The 16,434-nt window shown below is 47.1% G+C and overlaps 6 protein-coding genes across 6 annotated transcripts; 1 reads left to right on the top strand and 5 right to left on the bottom strand.

Moving 5' to 3' along the window:
- Positions 1–2,453: 2,453 nt before the first annotated feature.
- On the bottom strand, positions 2,454–3,518 carry MAA_08646 (galactosyl transferase GMA12/MNN10 family protein; the record flags this gene model as incomplete). Its single annotated transcript, XM_007826644.1, has 1 exon — positions 2,454–3,518. One exon carries the CDS (start codon positions 3,516–3,518, stop codon positions 2,454–2,456), a length of 1,065 nt encoding a protein of 354 aa, XP_007824835.1.
- Positions 3,519–4,456: 938 nt separating this feature from the next.
- On the bottom strand, positions 4,457–6,091 carry MAA_08645 (glycosyltransferase family 31 protein; the record flags this gene model as incomplete). Its single annotated transcript, XM_007826643.1, has 2 exons — positions 4,457–5,047; positions 5,114–6,091. 2 exons carry the CDS (start codon positions 6,089–6,091, stop codon positions 4,457–4,459), a joined length of 1,569 nt encoding a protein of 522 aa, XP_007824834.1.
- Positions 6,092–6,964: 873 nt separating this feature from the next.
- Positions 6,965–7,795, bottom strand: MAA_08644 (FkbM family methyltransferase; the record flags this gene model as incomplete). The annotated part of the gene is made up of 1 exon (XM_007826642.1): positions 6,965–7,795. One exon carries the CDS (start codon positions 7,793–7,795, stop codon positions 6,965–6,967), a length of 831 nt encoding a protein of 276 aa, XP_007824833.1.
- Positions 7,796–8,768: 973 nt separating this feature from the next.
- MAA_08643 (major facilitator superfamily transporter) lies at positions 8,769–10,286 on the top strand (the record flags this gene model as incomplete). The annotated part of the gene is made up of 4 exons (XM_007826641.2): positions 8,769–8,990; positions 9,073–9,537; positions 9,590–10,139; positions 10,201–10,286. The coding sequence occupies 4 exons, from the start codon at positions 8,769–8,771 to the stop codon at positions 10,284–10,286; spliced, it is 1,323 nt and encodes a 440-aa protein (XP_007824832.2).
- Positions 10,287–11,261: 975 nt separating this feature from the next.
- On the bottom strand, positions 11,262–11,873 carry MAA_11037 (MFS multidrug transporter; the record flags this gene model as incomplete). The annotated part of the gene is made up of 2 exons (XM_011413003.1): positions 11,262–11,636; positions 11,691–11,873. 2 exons carry the CDS (start codon positions 11,871–11,873, stop codon positions 11,262–11,264), a joined length of 558 nt encoding a protein of 185 aa, XP_011411305.1.
- A 1,962-nt stretch (positions 11,874–13,835) lies between these two features.
- MAA_08642 (NAD(P)-binding domain protein) lies at positions 13,836–14,627 on the bottom strand (the record flags this gene model as incomplete). The annotated part of the gene is made up of 1 exon (XM_007826640.1): positions 13,836–14,627. The coding sequence occupies one exon, from the start codon at positions 14,625–14,627 to the stop codon at positions 13,836–13,838; it is 792 nt and encodes a 263-aa protein (XP_007824831.1).
- Positions 14,628–16,434: the final 1,807 nt, after the last annotated feature.

Below are 16,434 nucleotides of genomic sequence, written 5' to 3'. Positions count from 1 at the left end.
CCCGACGACCTATGCAATTAGGATAGAACTGTGGGAAAAGCGCGGATGGGGCTTTTGATGCTTCATAAAGGCAATCGTGTTTGTAAGATCTGCATTCTTCGCCGTCAAGGTTCAATTGCTTGCAGACCGTTTCCATCGCCGAGTCGATAAACTCTACGCCCGATGGGCCAGCAGAGCGTGGCCCAAATTTGCAAGTAACATCCAGCTGAACGAGTTAGAAAGGGCGCTGCAGGCTGTGAGGGAGTTACTAACCGGAATTCCCGGGCGTCCTTGCCTAGCAAAAGCTAAAGTACACTCAGAACACTGTAGTATATCTTAGTATTTATGTGTATCTTTAGAAATAGCATCTTACTTACACCACCATGTTTATTGCAGACCTGTGAAAGGTTCTCCACGCCTGGATTCTGAGGGTCCTATAGATTTCTGTTAGGATTTGTATTTAGTAGAAGGAGGCTTGCTGACCGTATCGTAAAGTTCACATATTACACTCTCTTTAGTCTAGTAATATTAGCAAATTATCGTCTAGTAATATAATTTCTCAGGCTTTTTTACTTCTTTTTGCGGGCATATTATTTCAGACTTCGTCTTAAATATATCCAAGAACGTATTTAATTTCTATACCAATATAAAATTAGTAGAGTCTTGTAAGTATTCGCTTTGAGGCCTACTTACCATGGTGTCTAGATCCGGAGGAGGAGCAGCTTGCGGAAGAGCCGCAGCACTTCCAATAATAATAACTGTTGCGGCGGGGATCTTCATATTGATATATAAGCAGATGATAATAGTCTGAAGTGAATCTAGTTGGAAATGTCTTTACTAGTACGGGCTACTTACTTCTTTTATAGTAGTTTAATATTTGTATATATTATACTATTTTAGAAAGATTTACGTAAAATAATATTATATTTATGCTTTACATAAATACTTATAATATTAAATAAGGAACCCTGACTCGAAATATATTAGTCAAGTATACTATTTATATTTGGCTTACGCGTTTTTGTGAATAAAAGACCAATTAAAAAGAGCTGCTATATAGACCTACAAGCAAGTTAGGGAGATACTTATATACTTGCATAAGATGTTAAATTAGCTGTGGGGGTACTAGGATTTAGCTGAAAGAAGAGGTCCAAGGACCAAGAATTAAGCGAAACAGGCTAACTAGAAATATATACTTGACTAGCAATATTAAAGCTAGTAACGCTACCAAGTAAAAGCTCTTACGACTAGCTTTAAAGCACCAGTAACGTAACCAGATAGCTAGCTTTTCAAGAGCCTCTTGTTTATTTTTCTGTAATATAATTATATTATTAGTTTAGTGTATTTCTAGCAAATAACTTCTGTTCCGCTTATACTTGTAATTAAATATACCTGCTTATATATTTCTCTTTATAAAGATAACTTACGCATAAAAGATATTATATACTTGAAATAAGTATAAGCAGGCAAGTAGTAGCATTAAGCCAAGACTGCATAAAACTATGCGGCTAAATTAAAGTTCCACCTATTAGTTTATGCGAGTCGCGGCTAAGCTTATATACGGAGTACGCCACGGGAACCGCATTATCGCTCCATGTCGCTTTAACAAGTATAGCACTTGGGTCTTAAGAGCGTCGCGAGTTGCCTTCTACCGCCTAACCCACAATTATGCAAAGGAGCATCTGCTACTGTATTGCACGTACGCTTTAAATTAGAGCTTGACAGCTTGTAGCTTGTAAAGATACTTAGCTTTGCCGCCTTATAGCGGATATAAATGTGGACTCAAAAGAATAGGACCGAATTAGAGGCGAAAACGAGTCATGCCTTTGTGAGAGTCATGCCCGTGTACGCGTCATGCCCGTGTAAGACTTATAACGGATAGATAGGCTTGAAGTGATGCTGCTTTAAGGCGGCAGTAATGGGCTGGCATATTAAAACAAGTCGTGTCGAAGCCCAGCGTGCTGTTTCTAGCAACATTGCGGTCAGCTTCGTCCAGGCCGGTTAAAGGGGACCGTAGCAGCTGGGGAGAGATGGAAGCTGCAAGAGAATTGTTTAAATTGCCCATGTTGTTCTCCTTTAACAGATAAAAAGTCATAGGGATCATGAGTCCAACAGGTATAACCTGCAACCGCTATTGGAGGCTTTTCAACATCATGGTTGCTGTGGGCTCTAGTCGCTGCGACCGTCGCGGTGTCGATGTGAATGTAACTCTCACTCAAGATGTAACACACTGGCAATCTCTGTTGATTGGGCCACAAATAAATTGAAAGACCCGTGTCCTGGGGGATCGCTGCCCGGCCACATGTGAAAAGATGACGTGGAAACCATTCTGTTGCTTTGTTATATCATCATCTTCAGCCAAAATCCTACAGATAGGGGTAGGACATGGACTCGAGAAATGGTACAACCTGACGGCGGATATTTGTTTTACCATTTCAAGCTGTTTGGCGTCCAGCCACTTAGATGAATGGCGTTCAGCCTGGCCCATTGCTGCGATTTCCCCAGAAACGCTCAATATCCATGCTTACATCCCGCAGCATATCGCGCGTTTCCCAAATATTAAAAATCTTGTCCCCCACTTGTGAATATTCTACAATGTTTAGTTCCTTGTCCTCGTTTCCCGCAAAGTGAATGAGAAAGTCGCCTCGCCTCGAGGCCCAGTCATCTAGGCCTTCCACATCCTTTCGGCTCATAAAGTCCTGCGCATTGTCCCAGGCATACGTATTAAGCCAGGGCTGCGGGATGTAGACGACGTTATTTTTGTACCGGTCTTCCAAGAGAAGTTGCTCCATGGCTGTTTGTTCGTCGAACGGGAGCTCAACGTCGGGCTTGAAATGCCTAAAGGCAATAACATCACTAAGAAAATTGACACTCCATTCGCTTACGCGGATCATGAAGACGCCTGCATTGAGGCCTCTGGTATCCTGTGTTATGAGCAGGTTTATGTTTTGTTCCTTGCTTGGTTCTGTGCCTGGACTGTAGCTCAGATGTAGTTTTGCCGGAATATAGCTGGCTGGATGACGGCAATAGTCCAGCACAATAGTGTCCCGATCAGCCCAAAAAATCCATTCAAGACGTTCCTGCGGCGGTTTTGCCAGCTCGCTCAGCAACACAAACTGAATAAATGCCTGCTTGTTCCACATGTGGTCGATAATCGGCGTACACAGGACGTGCAACTGTGAGCCATGTACGAGGTTATGAAGAATGTGAGTCTCGATGGCCTTTTGATAAAATCTCTGGGGATCATCAGGGCTAGAGAAGTGAGTCGTTACGGTCGCAATCCGCGCGCCCCAGGAGCCATACGTCCGCAGCGGCGAGGCCGAATCTTGGCATTGCTGTCGCATCGTCTTTGCCTTTTCAATGAGGCCTTCGGAGATCCTAATGTTATCGGCACAAGTTCCATCGCCATAAACACGCAAGGGATGCGTTTCGAGATATTTGACCTTGCCATATCGCTTATGAGCGAATGTATTGGCGTGGTAAATCATGAGTGCGCCCGTTATGCAAAGGCCGATTTTGGCCCATCTTGGGATATTCATGACGACCCTTTGGCCGCGGATTGTGTCTCTCCTGATATGGAATGCTGCCTAGGAGCGTAAATCGGAGTTGGGAGCGATGGACGGCAAGCAGACGATGGATGTTGGGCGACTCAGCGTTACGGGATGGCGGGCGCAACGGCGGCACGGGATCCGGGAAAGAGATCAAGAACAAAATGCTGCATCGGGTGCGCATTCCATGGTGACATAAAGTGCTGCCAGAAGTCGCGACCGCAAACAGGTCGAGTGGCAATTCGCGGCGAAAGACATGGAGCCGGATTCGACGAGGAGTGATCCATGTTCAGCCCCTCGGTCCATGAGACACGAACGAGGCTGACGATGACACCGGGGACGGCTGGAACATGTCGTCAGCCAGGAAATATTGAAACCGTTTGGCAGCCGGTGGCAAAACATGAACTGGTAACACGAATCTTACTCCCAGACAAATGGACCATTGTTTGTTGTTTGCAAGCGCCACCGGCACGACGACTCCGTCTAGCCCAACGCCGCAGTGTCCAGGGAGTCAAGCCGTCCAACGCACCAGACCACACACTCAAGGTGGCTGGGGTAGACAATACGGCTGCTTCCCGCCTGGGGCTCGAGTTCCCGCAGAATCCTGGCCCTTACCTGGATATGCGCGCTGGCGAGTTTGGCTGGATACTATGTACGACGTAGCTTGCAACTAGATCATGCTGATCCTGACACAACCAACTTTGAGGCGGCAATAGCAGCAACTTGGCAGCGACAATTGCTGCTTGCATAGTACACAGGTCTACTTGGCAGTCGATCCAATGTTATCGGTTTGATCACCACCAAGCTCTGCTCTGGTTCGTTATCCTGCATTCTAGCAGGACTGTCGCGGCGAGACCCATCAGCACAAAGACAACAAGACGAAAGAAAAGGAAAGGGGAAAATCAATATGCTGGCTAAACAATCTACTTTTATGTTCCTGAGTCCCTATTTCTCTGCTCGTCCATTACCCGCCATTGATATGTTTCACTGCAATTGCCTTGCTCGCCAATCCACTTGTTGATCCGATCCATATGCCATCCACTAAATGATCGTTTGGCTTCATCGTCATCTTTCTTTACGGCATTGCCGAGCCGCATCTTGTTATACGCCAGGCCGCAAATGCCATCCCGATATCTCCACTGGAAGCAGTCCTCTTGAGAGTAACAGACGTCTTTGCAGCTCGACGAGTTCTTATGCGCCACGAGCTCCATGTCCGATAGCTCGTCCGTCTTGGCCTTGTCCAGTTCGGACGCCTCGTACGTTCTAGCCTCGCGATCCAAGTAGTAGACGTCCTCACCCCCATTGTCCCAGTCTGAACGTGATTCGACCAGATGGGTAGCCACAAACCGGTAGTACATATCCTTGATTCTGATCCTCTTGGCAAAGTTTTGCCCTCGTTCGAAAGCGTACAAGTCGTTGATTTCCTCTCCATTGACATGATGCAACGTAATCAGAGGCTGGCACCATTGGTCCTCGTAGTAATTGAACGTGCGAGGCTTGAACTCGTTGATAACCGGCCACTACCCCCATTTTGAGTCAGAACTTGTTCCCTTTGCTCCGTGTTGGAATGTTGGGGCTTCACACACCATGTTCTCAGGAGTTAATCCCGTCTCGTTGAGCACAATCTCGCTCCACATAATGTCACCGCAACAGCCGTCCTGCGTTGCCTCATCATACTTGTTTCCCACTCCGGTTTTGCCAAAAAACATGTGTCGCATACTTGCTTTTGACATGAGATATCCACTACCGCCATGTGCGAACGGAAAGGATCCGGAATATTTCTCGTGACCAATGTAATGAAGCTTGTTGGGATCAACGGTCGGGAGCCACTCCATTAATGTTGGAAAGCTGACGTAGGTGTCGGCGTCGATGAAAAAGTACCAGTCATAGTCTGGCCGCATCTTGTAAGCTTGCTCTGCTATATGAACGTTCTTATATTTGTCTAGGTTCCAGCCTTCGAAACCAACATCATGATCCTCGTTGCATTGCTCATGTGCAATAGGACAGTCGTTTTGCCGGTGATAAATGTCGAAATCTCCATTTGTCCCCTTCACCGTCGACAGTACGGTTTCAAGGCTATCATGGACTGTATAGCCGGCAATATTCTCAGCCATGTCGCTAAAGAGAAGAAAATTGTGCGAAAGACACTTCAACGTTGTCAGAAGATGAACCGGAAGCTTTGAATATGCCTCTGATGCTCCAGTCTTTATGAGTATCAAAACTTTAGAAGTATCTGGGAACTCGTTACAGTCATTGTCTTTGGAGAGGGAGAGGTTGGATGCCGATATAGAGGTCTCATGTCCTACGAGAGCGCTGTCGGCAATATTGTCGTTTTGGGGGCTGCTTGCTGGGCCGTGTTTACATTTTGCCAATAGTCCTCGTAGACTGGAGAAACCGCAAGAGCTGCCATGACATATTCGACCGACTTGTTTCGATGTGAGCATCAGTGCCGACATGATAGCGCCGATCATGAGTGTAAAGAGAATGGCTCTTCGCCATCTTGACGATATAGTCTTGCGGCGCAGAAGGAACGGTGCACCCTGTTTCGCTAATATTGCTGGCATTTTTTGACAAAAAAAGACATGATAGCTGAATAAAGTGTCGTTGCCGGGCAAGAAGAAGAGCAAATTCCCCGGCCCAAAAGGAAAACGAAACCCGTTCATGATAACGGCCCTCAAGCCACAGCCATCAACATGCAACGCCTTCGGACAGCAAAGAGTCTGGACTTTGGGAGGCGTCGCCGACCTTGTGGGTCGTGTGTCTCGTATACATCATTCCGTAGTGATTGCAGACAATAGCGCCGTGGTGGCACACGTTGCATTCCTTTCTTTGCCCCTTTCGGCCATCTTGGATCTCGCCACAAACAATCAAATTTCCGATTTCAGCACCTTGGGCGGCTACAAGCCGCACTTGCACTTCGTACCCGTAGGGGTATTCCATAGGGTCACTAAGCATTTGTCTCAGCTGAACGATCAGAGGAAAACCGAGTAAAAAGTCCAATCACATTTTCAGGCGCGCTTGATCCAAAGCCCAGCAGTGAAACGGATATTTCGCGACGACAGTTCCAAATACGGTAGTATTGACTTAAATTCTTCCTTGTGGCCCCTGTTAACAGAGAAAGCGCTGCTCAATTGGGAAGGAGATGTTGTATCTATAATGATCAATTAATTATACTTGAACGAGCACAGAAGTCTCGTTCTGGATGAGGTTGAAGAAGACGCATAAATTCACTTACCACAGCCCACATCACGCCAAGTATAAAGACAATTGCATGTGGAAACATCATGGTATGGCTCCGTGGAAAGTAGACTATTTAGGCACGTAAGTAGACCGACACAAAAGGCACCAAATTGGCCACAGAGGCGATATTGTGAATGCAGTAAAATTAACAATGACTCATGGTTGCAACGAAACCTCCATCTCAAAACACTCACATCCTAAGCGGGGGAATCGTATTCAGGCATGTTTACTCCCTCGGCAACCAACTTTTTCATCCCCATTTCGGCTCTTCGAACGGCATCCCCATCGTGTAATCCGCTATGCCATTCAACAAGGAGATGATCAATGACCGTCCACGCCCGCATCTCTGCCATGTGCGGAATAACATCGTACTCGCTTCCTTCAATGTCCATCTTGACCACAACAAAGTCGTGGGGTAGAGTGTTCATCAAGAGCCATCTCGAGATATTAATGGCAGTGAGCTCGGTTCCGTTTGAGCCCGAGTCCACAGCGTCGGGGTGGTTGGCGTAAATCGAAGATCCCCAGTAGTCGTGCTCATCATTTATGGTATCCAAGTAAAACATACGAGTTCCGTCTCTGACATCTACAACCGTAGAGGGAAAGATGTTGACGTTGACTCCTCGAGAGCGATGTCGCTGCTTTGCCTCAACGAGCGCCGGGTTGAATGTCGGGTTGCCCTCGAAAAGGTAAATATCTATTTTGCAGAATGGAAAATGAGCCAGCATTCTCTTGGGAACTTGTGCAATACCGGCAAACTTACCAGCCTCCTCGTACCGTGCCCAGTCTGGACGAGGAAATTCGTACTGAAACTTGGCATCCTCTTTCCTCAGAAAGGCATCGAGTGAGTCACCAATGTTGGCACCAAGATCGACAAAAATATACCGAGGTCGAATGCTGCTGCGCCTAAAGGGGTTTTTGATAAAGGCCACGCCTTCGCGTGACGGCGAGAGGCTTAAGTACCCTACAAGAAAGAGCACACCCCAAATTGCAACCAGAACAAGGTGTTGGCTTGATCTTTTGATGCCCATTTTGACGGCGATGGATGGATCCGTGGCGAGAGAGAAAGGGCAAAGGAAATATCAGGGTCACAAGGAGACGCCATGAAGTAGTCGAGCAATCCGAGAACTAATTTTAGGTCAGGGTCCTTGGCGCGGCAAATGACGAAATACCCAGATCAAAATGACACGTCTGTGCGAACCAGGCTTCCCATTTAGAGCTTGCATTCCAGATGGCTTCGGTTAGTGACACGCTGTGTCGGAACCTTAACACGAATAGCAGCAGCAGCTTGTCTGTTTTCGAGCACACTAACATGCGCCATGTACTTGACAGATTGTCTTTACCCCACTTCTGTGTTGAAACAAAAGAAGCTTCAGCCAGAACAGGGACTGCTGGGAAAGCACGTTTCGTGTCTTGCTCATGGATACGAAGTCATGCGAGTACATCTATGGGAGCTGTACGGAGTATGTAGCCCACCAGACATTACTAACCAGACCCGATGGGGTTGGGGACTCCATAGCCCACACCCCTTGGTGTGTTTCACACTGACATAAAAAATGGGAACATGTCAATCATTTTCCACTACGCGCCTAGTAGCCTTTAATTTTGACTTTTAAATTTGACCCTTAACTTTAACCTTTAATTTTTAAGTAAATATCACGATTTCCACTCAATTACACGGAACTTACATGCAAGGGTGTGGCAGCCTGGATGTGTGTGTAACAAAGGCGGGCGCGATGTGGCACTGGGGCTACAGCGCTCATGCATAAAGCTCCCCATAGATGTACTCAGTCATGCTCTTATTTCTCTACCCACAAATCTGACATGATGGCGTAGCCTAAAGAAACCGCCTAAAAGAATGGACGCTTTCATGCCAGATCTTAAGAGCTGTTGACATTGGTCAATCCTGGCCTCTTGAGCTGACAAAACTTGAGTGGGCAAGGTGCCTACCTACTCACCGTGCGATTGAATCTTTACCAAGTATACCCTTTCTGCCTCGATATCATGACCTTTTATCAAGCGCATTTGGGAATATTTGCAGCAGCAAACACCTACCTTGTATGGTCGCAGCACAGAGGGTCGAGGACGAAACATGATGCGACAACACCTTGCGATGTCGCGGCCATCGAAGGCCACCAAGACACAAAGCCAAGCGCCGAGATTCAAAAGTTTCAACTCGACTTCTTTCTTCCATATACACTAGCTACAGCAGCAGACTGGCTGCAGGTCAGTGAAAAAAAACATCATTTATTGTGGTGACCATTGAGTTAATACGTGGTAGGGTCCGCATATATATGCTTTATACAAGTATGATAAACATCTCTCCGAGAGGATGGTTGCCGCCCTGTACTCTGTAGGATTTATCTCGGGTGCCATCAGTGCATCCTTCCTCGGCGGCGCAGCGGATAGATTTGGGCGGAAGAAGGCTTGTTTATTGTATTGCATTCTTTATATCATCACATGCTTGACCATGATTAGCGACAGCTTGCCGATATTATTCCTGGGACGATTGGCCGGCGGGGTTGGCACCACGCTTCTCTACAGTGTTTTCGAGGCTTGGATGATCTCCGACTATCACGAACGAGGCTTACAGGCTTTCGCATTGGAGCTTGGTCCTATATTCAGTGCCATGACTACCATTAGCTGCCTCGTTGCCATAGTGTCTGGTGTTCTAGGCGATGTGCTTGTTACAGCATCTGGCACAAGAATTTGGCCCTTCATGGTTGCTATAGCCTGTTGCTGTGGCTCCGGTGCGCTGATATGGCTGAACTGGGTAGGTTATATCCGAGCCTGCATCAACACTACTGCTGCTAATAGCTGTACAGCGCGATAATTTCGGTCTCTGTTCGCTGGGCCATGGATCGACTGACAGCATTCGATCTGGGGTTCGAGCCATCACTCGTGATGCTCGCGTTGTGTCGGTTGGCCTCATCTCATGCGTATTCGAAGGCACCATGTACCTCTTTATTTTCTTCTGGTCCGCTGCCTTGCAGAGTTCCAGGATAGCAGCAGGCTCAACCGAGGATATGCCCTTTGGACTCATCTTCTCCAATTTTATGTGCGCCATGATGGCCGGGTCCGCATTGGTTACCCGCCTTATTCAGCGCTCAAACGGATTGCGAGGATCAACAGATGTTCTCCTTGTTGTGGTATTGCTAGCTGCTTGCTCCTTGGCCATGGCTGCTGGGCTCCGGAGTGAAATATCGGTATTCTGGACCTTTTGTCTTCTGGAAGCTTGCATCGGCGCTTACTTGCCCGCCATGGCGAGCCTGAAGAGTGAATTGGTCGAGGATAACGCCCGTGGAACGATTTACAGCATTCTGCGTTTTCCTCTCAACGTCTTCGTCGTGGTTGGGCACAGTCTAGACAAGGAAGGTATGTTACTGCCGGACGCACAAAGCCCACTGAGTTGTCTGTCGTCTAACAAGCAAAACAGGGAGTGAACATCGCAATAGTGTATTTTTAGTTTGTAGCGCGCTACTAGTCGCGTCCTTTGTCATTGCAAGAAGATATTTGCCGTAGCACGGAGATGAGAGTGGCCAGGGACAAGGTCTCCTGACGTGGATGGCTCAAAGGACAGAGGAAGTCAGTTTGGCTCTCGATGCGTCGGCTTTTGAGCCTTGGCTCCGATTATTGGCAGTAATACGAGTACAGCTAACAAGAAACTACAAGTAGCCACAAAAGAACAGCGTGACTCACAACCAATTACGCTTTCAACTTGTAGTCGATGGCTTCGTATTGGGCCGCCTCCGCCATAATGCTCACGTGGCGCAACACTAGCAATGCTACTAGCAAATGGCCTATCTGTCCGGTCTATTGGAGTAGCACACTTAGCTTTTGAACGTGGCAATACGTAGCACTATTCCGTGAAATCTTATCATGTACTTGTTAACAAGCGAGCTCATTTTTACAATGAGTAGGGAAGTTCAAATGTTATTCCCGCATCATGAATGAATCGAAGCCACAATACATTGCACTATGAATTCCTTGTTGTTCCTCATCTTCGTTTCTGAAAATACGAGTCGTTAAATAGTTGAGTTTGATGTAGTTGGAAACCATATTCAATGGCTTCAAATTAGCCAACTAAACTACTGATATCAAGGATTTCACGACACTGAGCTATTACATCAAGTCTGCTTGTTTAACTAATCCTAACCAAACAGCTGCAGGACCCGTGTCATGTGTGAAAATGCTACGTTGAATTGTTTCTGCTATCCCCAGTGGGGATTATCATACAATCTATATATTGGAAGTCGCCGTTGCGTAATCGACGTACAAATTTTCTGCTAAAATATTATAATTGCCAATTTGGGAGGGCGGCTTGCCTTCCATTGTGGAAGTCGTTCGAGTACTGTCATGCAAGGGGCGATTTGTTCGATGCTCCTTAATCACGCCCCCGGAAAGAATAAATTAGGAATTAACTACTCGGTTTGCTGACTGGCTTTATTTGATTATAGCTAAATAGTAGCTAGTGGGTTGAATGGATGACTCGATAAGTCACTCCTTGACAGCCTGCATAATTCTTTCATCTTGCTTATAAGAGCTCCACATTCTAGGCGAGAGAACTACAAGTCCTGTCATGATAATCAAGGCCGCAAGAATAGCCCGTCGTGTTTTGAGACGCATGGAGCCAGCGTTGTATGCTGATGTGCCTTTCCACCAACTGAATGTCCCTACTGAACCAGCTTGGCTTGCCCTGGGCAACTGATTGTACCCCAGCGAATAGTATATCAAGCCAGCAAGGGCACTCGTGTAGCCTACAGCCTGGAGAACTGTAATTTGCGTGCGCCAGATCATGACTGACACAATGATAAGCAGGATATTCTTCAAAATTCCGGCGAGTGTCATTACTAAGCCAGATGTCTGTCCTATCTGCCATTTGTTAGCTGACATGTTTGTTGGGAGCAAGTAATGTGAAGAGTTTACCAGATAAACACTGGAAATATTCAGCATGAACGCAATTAGCGCGTTGAGGAATAATAGGCCAGCGCCTACATCCTGCACGGCATGCCATGAGATATTCGCGACCTCGTTGGTAGACAAGGCAATGAGAAAATTCATCAAGCAGCAGGCAGGGGCAAGGTAGTACAGCCCAACTAGAGGATCCATCTTCAGCCCATCGCTACTCAACAGAAGCTAATCATGATGAGGCGAATCGACTCAGCAACAATGCTACCCATCTGATATAGAAATCCTACGAGTGAAAACTGTATCTCGCCTGTAGAGGCAAGCATAACACTTCCGACAACCCATAGAATATTCAGAATCGTGGTAAAGGTAGGGTTTGCGGTGCCGGCTACCCAGGCAACGAATAGCATCACCGCTGGCGCTGTGGTCTTTAAGATTTGTATAAACGGAATAGAGAGGTACAGGTAAGCTATATTTGAGGTTACAAGAGATAGAGAGTAGAAGATGCTGATGGGTAAAATAGCGAGAGGATAAATATGTGGCGAAATGCATTTGTTCTTCCGCGAATCTAGAAGTTTGGTGGTGTGTGCTAGGACTTGGGTTGCGATGGTTGCAAAAAATAGGTGCCAACATGTCAGTAGAATTGCTATGTAGTTTGTTGTTAGCTGGTATATTCCGCATACACCATGCGAGTTTATTTCCTGTCGATTGGAAACAAAATGAGTCTTATTCGCCCAGGAACCAGGGGTTAGCCTTACGGAAATCTTGAGAAGTAGTTAGTATATGATGTTTGCTTTACACGACAAGTATTTACTGAATCAATATCATTTCAGGGAGCTATACGGAGCCTCCGAGTGTCTATAAGCCACTTATTAAAGAGAATAGTACTATTAGAAGTGATACTCCATGAGCTTTCATAGCAAAGGGCTATGGCGTCAGTATATGATGTTGGAGTTTGTTGTCATAATAAGAGTCAATAAGTACGGGTTCACATACGAAATGCACACAGCGGTGCGAATGGTCTTCCTGCCTGGACATTCTATCATCTGAGGACTGGCGGGCTTCTCAAGAACATGATTTGCACCGGACGTGACATATTGTCCTGTAGATGAGGCCATCCCGTAGTGCAATTGCGTTTGCGATTCAATGAAAAGTAACCACAGCGGCGATAAATCGAAGATATTTGTTCTATCAGCAAGAGCGACTGATCTACCAAAAACTTACGGCTTTATTGCAGATTATTTAGGGCCATGTCTCACAAGTAATTCCACGCTCCCGCGACCGAATGCCGAGAACAAGTACCAGAACATGGGGACAAGCAGCGACAATACGAAGACAGGAATGCACTGCGTTTGCCTGTTACAGTAAAATGCCTTTGGGCTCGACGAGATCAAGCCTGTGCCCATTTAGTAGGCTTCAGATAACATCCTTACACGAGGATCTAGTCGATGGCGTCAAACTATCTCGTTCCGCCCCAGAGCCATGTGGCGTGGTCGCAGCCAGCCAGGCCCGTGGGTGGGTTGGAACAAGTCAAGTCTGATCCGGTAAATCTCATCTGCACGCTAGCTGGGCGATGCATACGCCATCTAATAAAGGCTCTATCCCCTACTGGAGATACGAATGGGTGTGCTTGCCGGAAGTCTCAGCCAGGGAACACTAGTAAACCAAACTGACCACACACACAAAACAAGACGACATTGTGGCCTTCTGCCAATCTATTGAAGAAGTTGGGAATTCAGTGACGCAATACTGACAACCATGAAACTGTTGGGTCCGTTCAAGCGCAGAGCGGTGATACTGGCAATTGCCCGGACGGCCGACCGGGAGTTGCTCGCTTTGGCAGAGATGCGGTGGAAATTTCCGAATATAGCATCTACTGTCAGCATAACATCGTCATTATTGTGATGGTCAAAAATTTGTGATCCAGCTGACATGTACCGCTGGGCTTCGATCAGAAACCCACGAAACGGCTAGTAAATATAACCCTCGTTGACATGAATCTATAGTTTAAAGCGGAATATGCTTGCCTGCTAATCATATACACTGCGGCATCAAAGTATATCATAGGTTAGTTACCGACAACTTGTACTTGATCTAGCCCAATTTATTCTTCCTCCAGCCGTAGTCATGTAGTTCAAAATGGCTGTAGGACCTGCCAAGCTACTAAGCCAGCCTCCTGCCTCCGTCGGAGAAGATAATAGAGCCGGTCGCAGACCCGTCCTTCATGGCGTACAAGTAGGCCTCGGCGACATCTTCCGGACGACCCAGCCTCTTGGTAAGAGTTTCCGCTTCATACATGTCAATATACTCCTGTGGCAACTTGGCAAGCAGTTCAGTGGCCACGGGTCCAGCGGAAACCAGATTGACGCGCACAGGAGCGAGTTCAACAGCCAAACCACGTACTAATCCTTCCAGGGCCGTAGAGGCCATGCCAGGGACGACCCAGCCCTTTACCGGTTTGTGGCCGTTTACCCCGTTTGTAAGCGTGACTGATGCATCCGGCGAGTGCTGAAGAAAGTCGTTTGCCGCCACAACTTTGGCCAAGATGGTGGACGAGTACACTCGCAATCGCAATGAAAGATAAATGTCGTTGGGTGTAGTCTTGGACACAGGCGGAGCTGCATGGGAGTCGTCGGCAGTGAAAACAATGTGATCTATCTTGGATACGCCATTATCGGTGATAGTGTTGAACATGTCCTGAAGTTGGGCTTCCAGATTGTCCACATCAGCGAGATCACAAACAGCTGTTGTGATCTGACCTCGAGTAGACTCAGAGTATGAGGCCTCGAGTCGCTTTGTAGCCCCGTCGAGTCGCTGCTGATTAGAGCCGCATAAGATGACATTGGCACCATGTTCAATAGCAGCCTCTGCAACAGCGAAGCCAAATCCTGAAGTGGCTCCAAATATGACAATGCGCGCGTTGCGGAGTTTGTGGATATACTTGAAGTTGGCCATTTTGTAAAACTTCAACCTGTATGGTCGGTGTGAGGAGTCAGTAAGAAATAACAAGGCTTGTCTAAAAATGAAAACTTATTTGGATCTTGTTACACCTCTTGTTAATTCTACTCAGTCTCTTAAATACTTTCAGCTATCGTCCTCATCATATTACTGTCAGACAGTGGTTTGTGAGCGGACCGCTTGCGGACTTTGATGCGCGTGGGCCACGCGGGACGCGCGGAGGCATAGCACACCCCCCTCGAATCCCATAAGCATTGGGCAGAACATTAAAACTGGGCTCGGCACTTCTCTTGGGTCCATATGATGATGCCGTCCACGTTTGATGGTTTGGAGATTTGGGTGGAATCCAAGGGTGGTCAAATCGTGGTATATACGCTTCAGTTTGCTGTAGATATTCCACAACTTTCTCCAGCAACGGGTGCCGTTGTTGTCTCAGTTAACTGCCAAATTCGGAGCAAGGCTGAAGATGTCAAAACCAATTTCACATGGGATAAAGAAAAGGAGATGCGTAGCCACCTCCATCAACAAGCGCAGGGTTAGAATATGCCATTCGCCCAGTTCAGAAACGTGATAACTGTGTCCCATGTAGCGGATTTATTCTCCGATGGACTTCACTACAGTAGCTTTTGCGGAGCTACGATCCGGGCCTGGAAATGCCCTTCTGCGGATCGATAAGCAATGATGAACCTCTTCTGCTTACAAATGCCGCCTAGTCAGGTACAAGCTTGAGGTGTTTAGCCTACCATAACACTAGAGCGTCGTAAATATCAGTTGCTGAAAGCTACATAGCTGCCCACAATGCAAAGACGGGATAGTGCTCCTGCCGTCCGCAATGTCTTGCCCACGCTGTTCGATGGTAGTACAGCAATGAATACACAGTAGTAGCATGTGTAGGGTATTTGGGTCCGAATCCGTGGCAAGAATGCAACCAGTGGTCAGCCAATATCAAGGCAACCAAAGTAAGCCCGAAAGCTTTTCCAAATAGAGCCTCGCACTGCACCGGGTAACTAGATTTTTAATTTCAATATTCCTCCCACTCCAGGAGGGTTGCCCTTCCAGTCGCTGGTCTCCAGCCTATAGAGAGGTACAAGGATAGGGTAATAAATAGATAACTCACTACATCGTTGGCTTCTTGAGACTGCATCAGGCCGAATCTCGTTAAGCTAAGACATATAGCACACTCGTATTGTGGTGATAATGTCAAGTCGATACAATAGAGCTGGCTCTACCTTACCCGTGGACAAGCCATCAACACCAAAGACAACAAGAAAGTTCGTGGCTGTCCAGCCTCATAGCATCAAGGGCGATAGCTGGAGCTATGAAATGCCAATCAGTATACACGGCCTGCCAGCGAATCGGGGTGTGTGATTTGCATCACGCCACAGTCAGAACCAGTTCGTGGATTCAGCGTCCAGATCCACATCTTCCAGGCGATTTGCATTCCAGACCCAAACCAGGCGAACTCGAAACGGATCCGGATTCATTCGTCACAATTCAACGTGCATCCACAAGATGGCGTTATACTCTGACGGGACCTGGGACCGCATTCGTTGTCCACTCGTATTCTGCGCCACGCCCATCTTCCTCCATATCCCGACATCGCATTCAGTGTTGGTCCAACACCCTACTCGCCCAGCATGCATGTCGAATTTACCTTGTACCTAGGACGAAGTGAATTTCCTTACTCTACATAGTTGCTATGGGCGCGATGGCTTGAGTGTGCTTCTTGTCATCTTCTTCAGGTTCCCTGCCTTGACGAAGCCAGCATTTCAACCCTGGAGCAACTATCATGGAGTCTCCGAAA

The sequence above is a fragment of the Metarhizium robertsii genome, assembly GCF_000187425.2.
Source record: "Metarhizium robertsii ARSEF 23 chromosome Unknown MAA_Scf_4, whole genome shotgun sequence".
NCBI lineage: Eukaryota > Fungi > Ascomycota > Sordariomycetes > Hypocreales > Clavicipitaceae > Metarhizium > Metarhizium robertsii.
The sequence above is the reverse complement of the archived record's forward strand: the minus strand, read 5'-3'. Positions and strand labels throughout refer to the sequence as shown.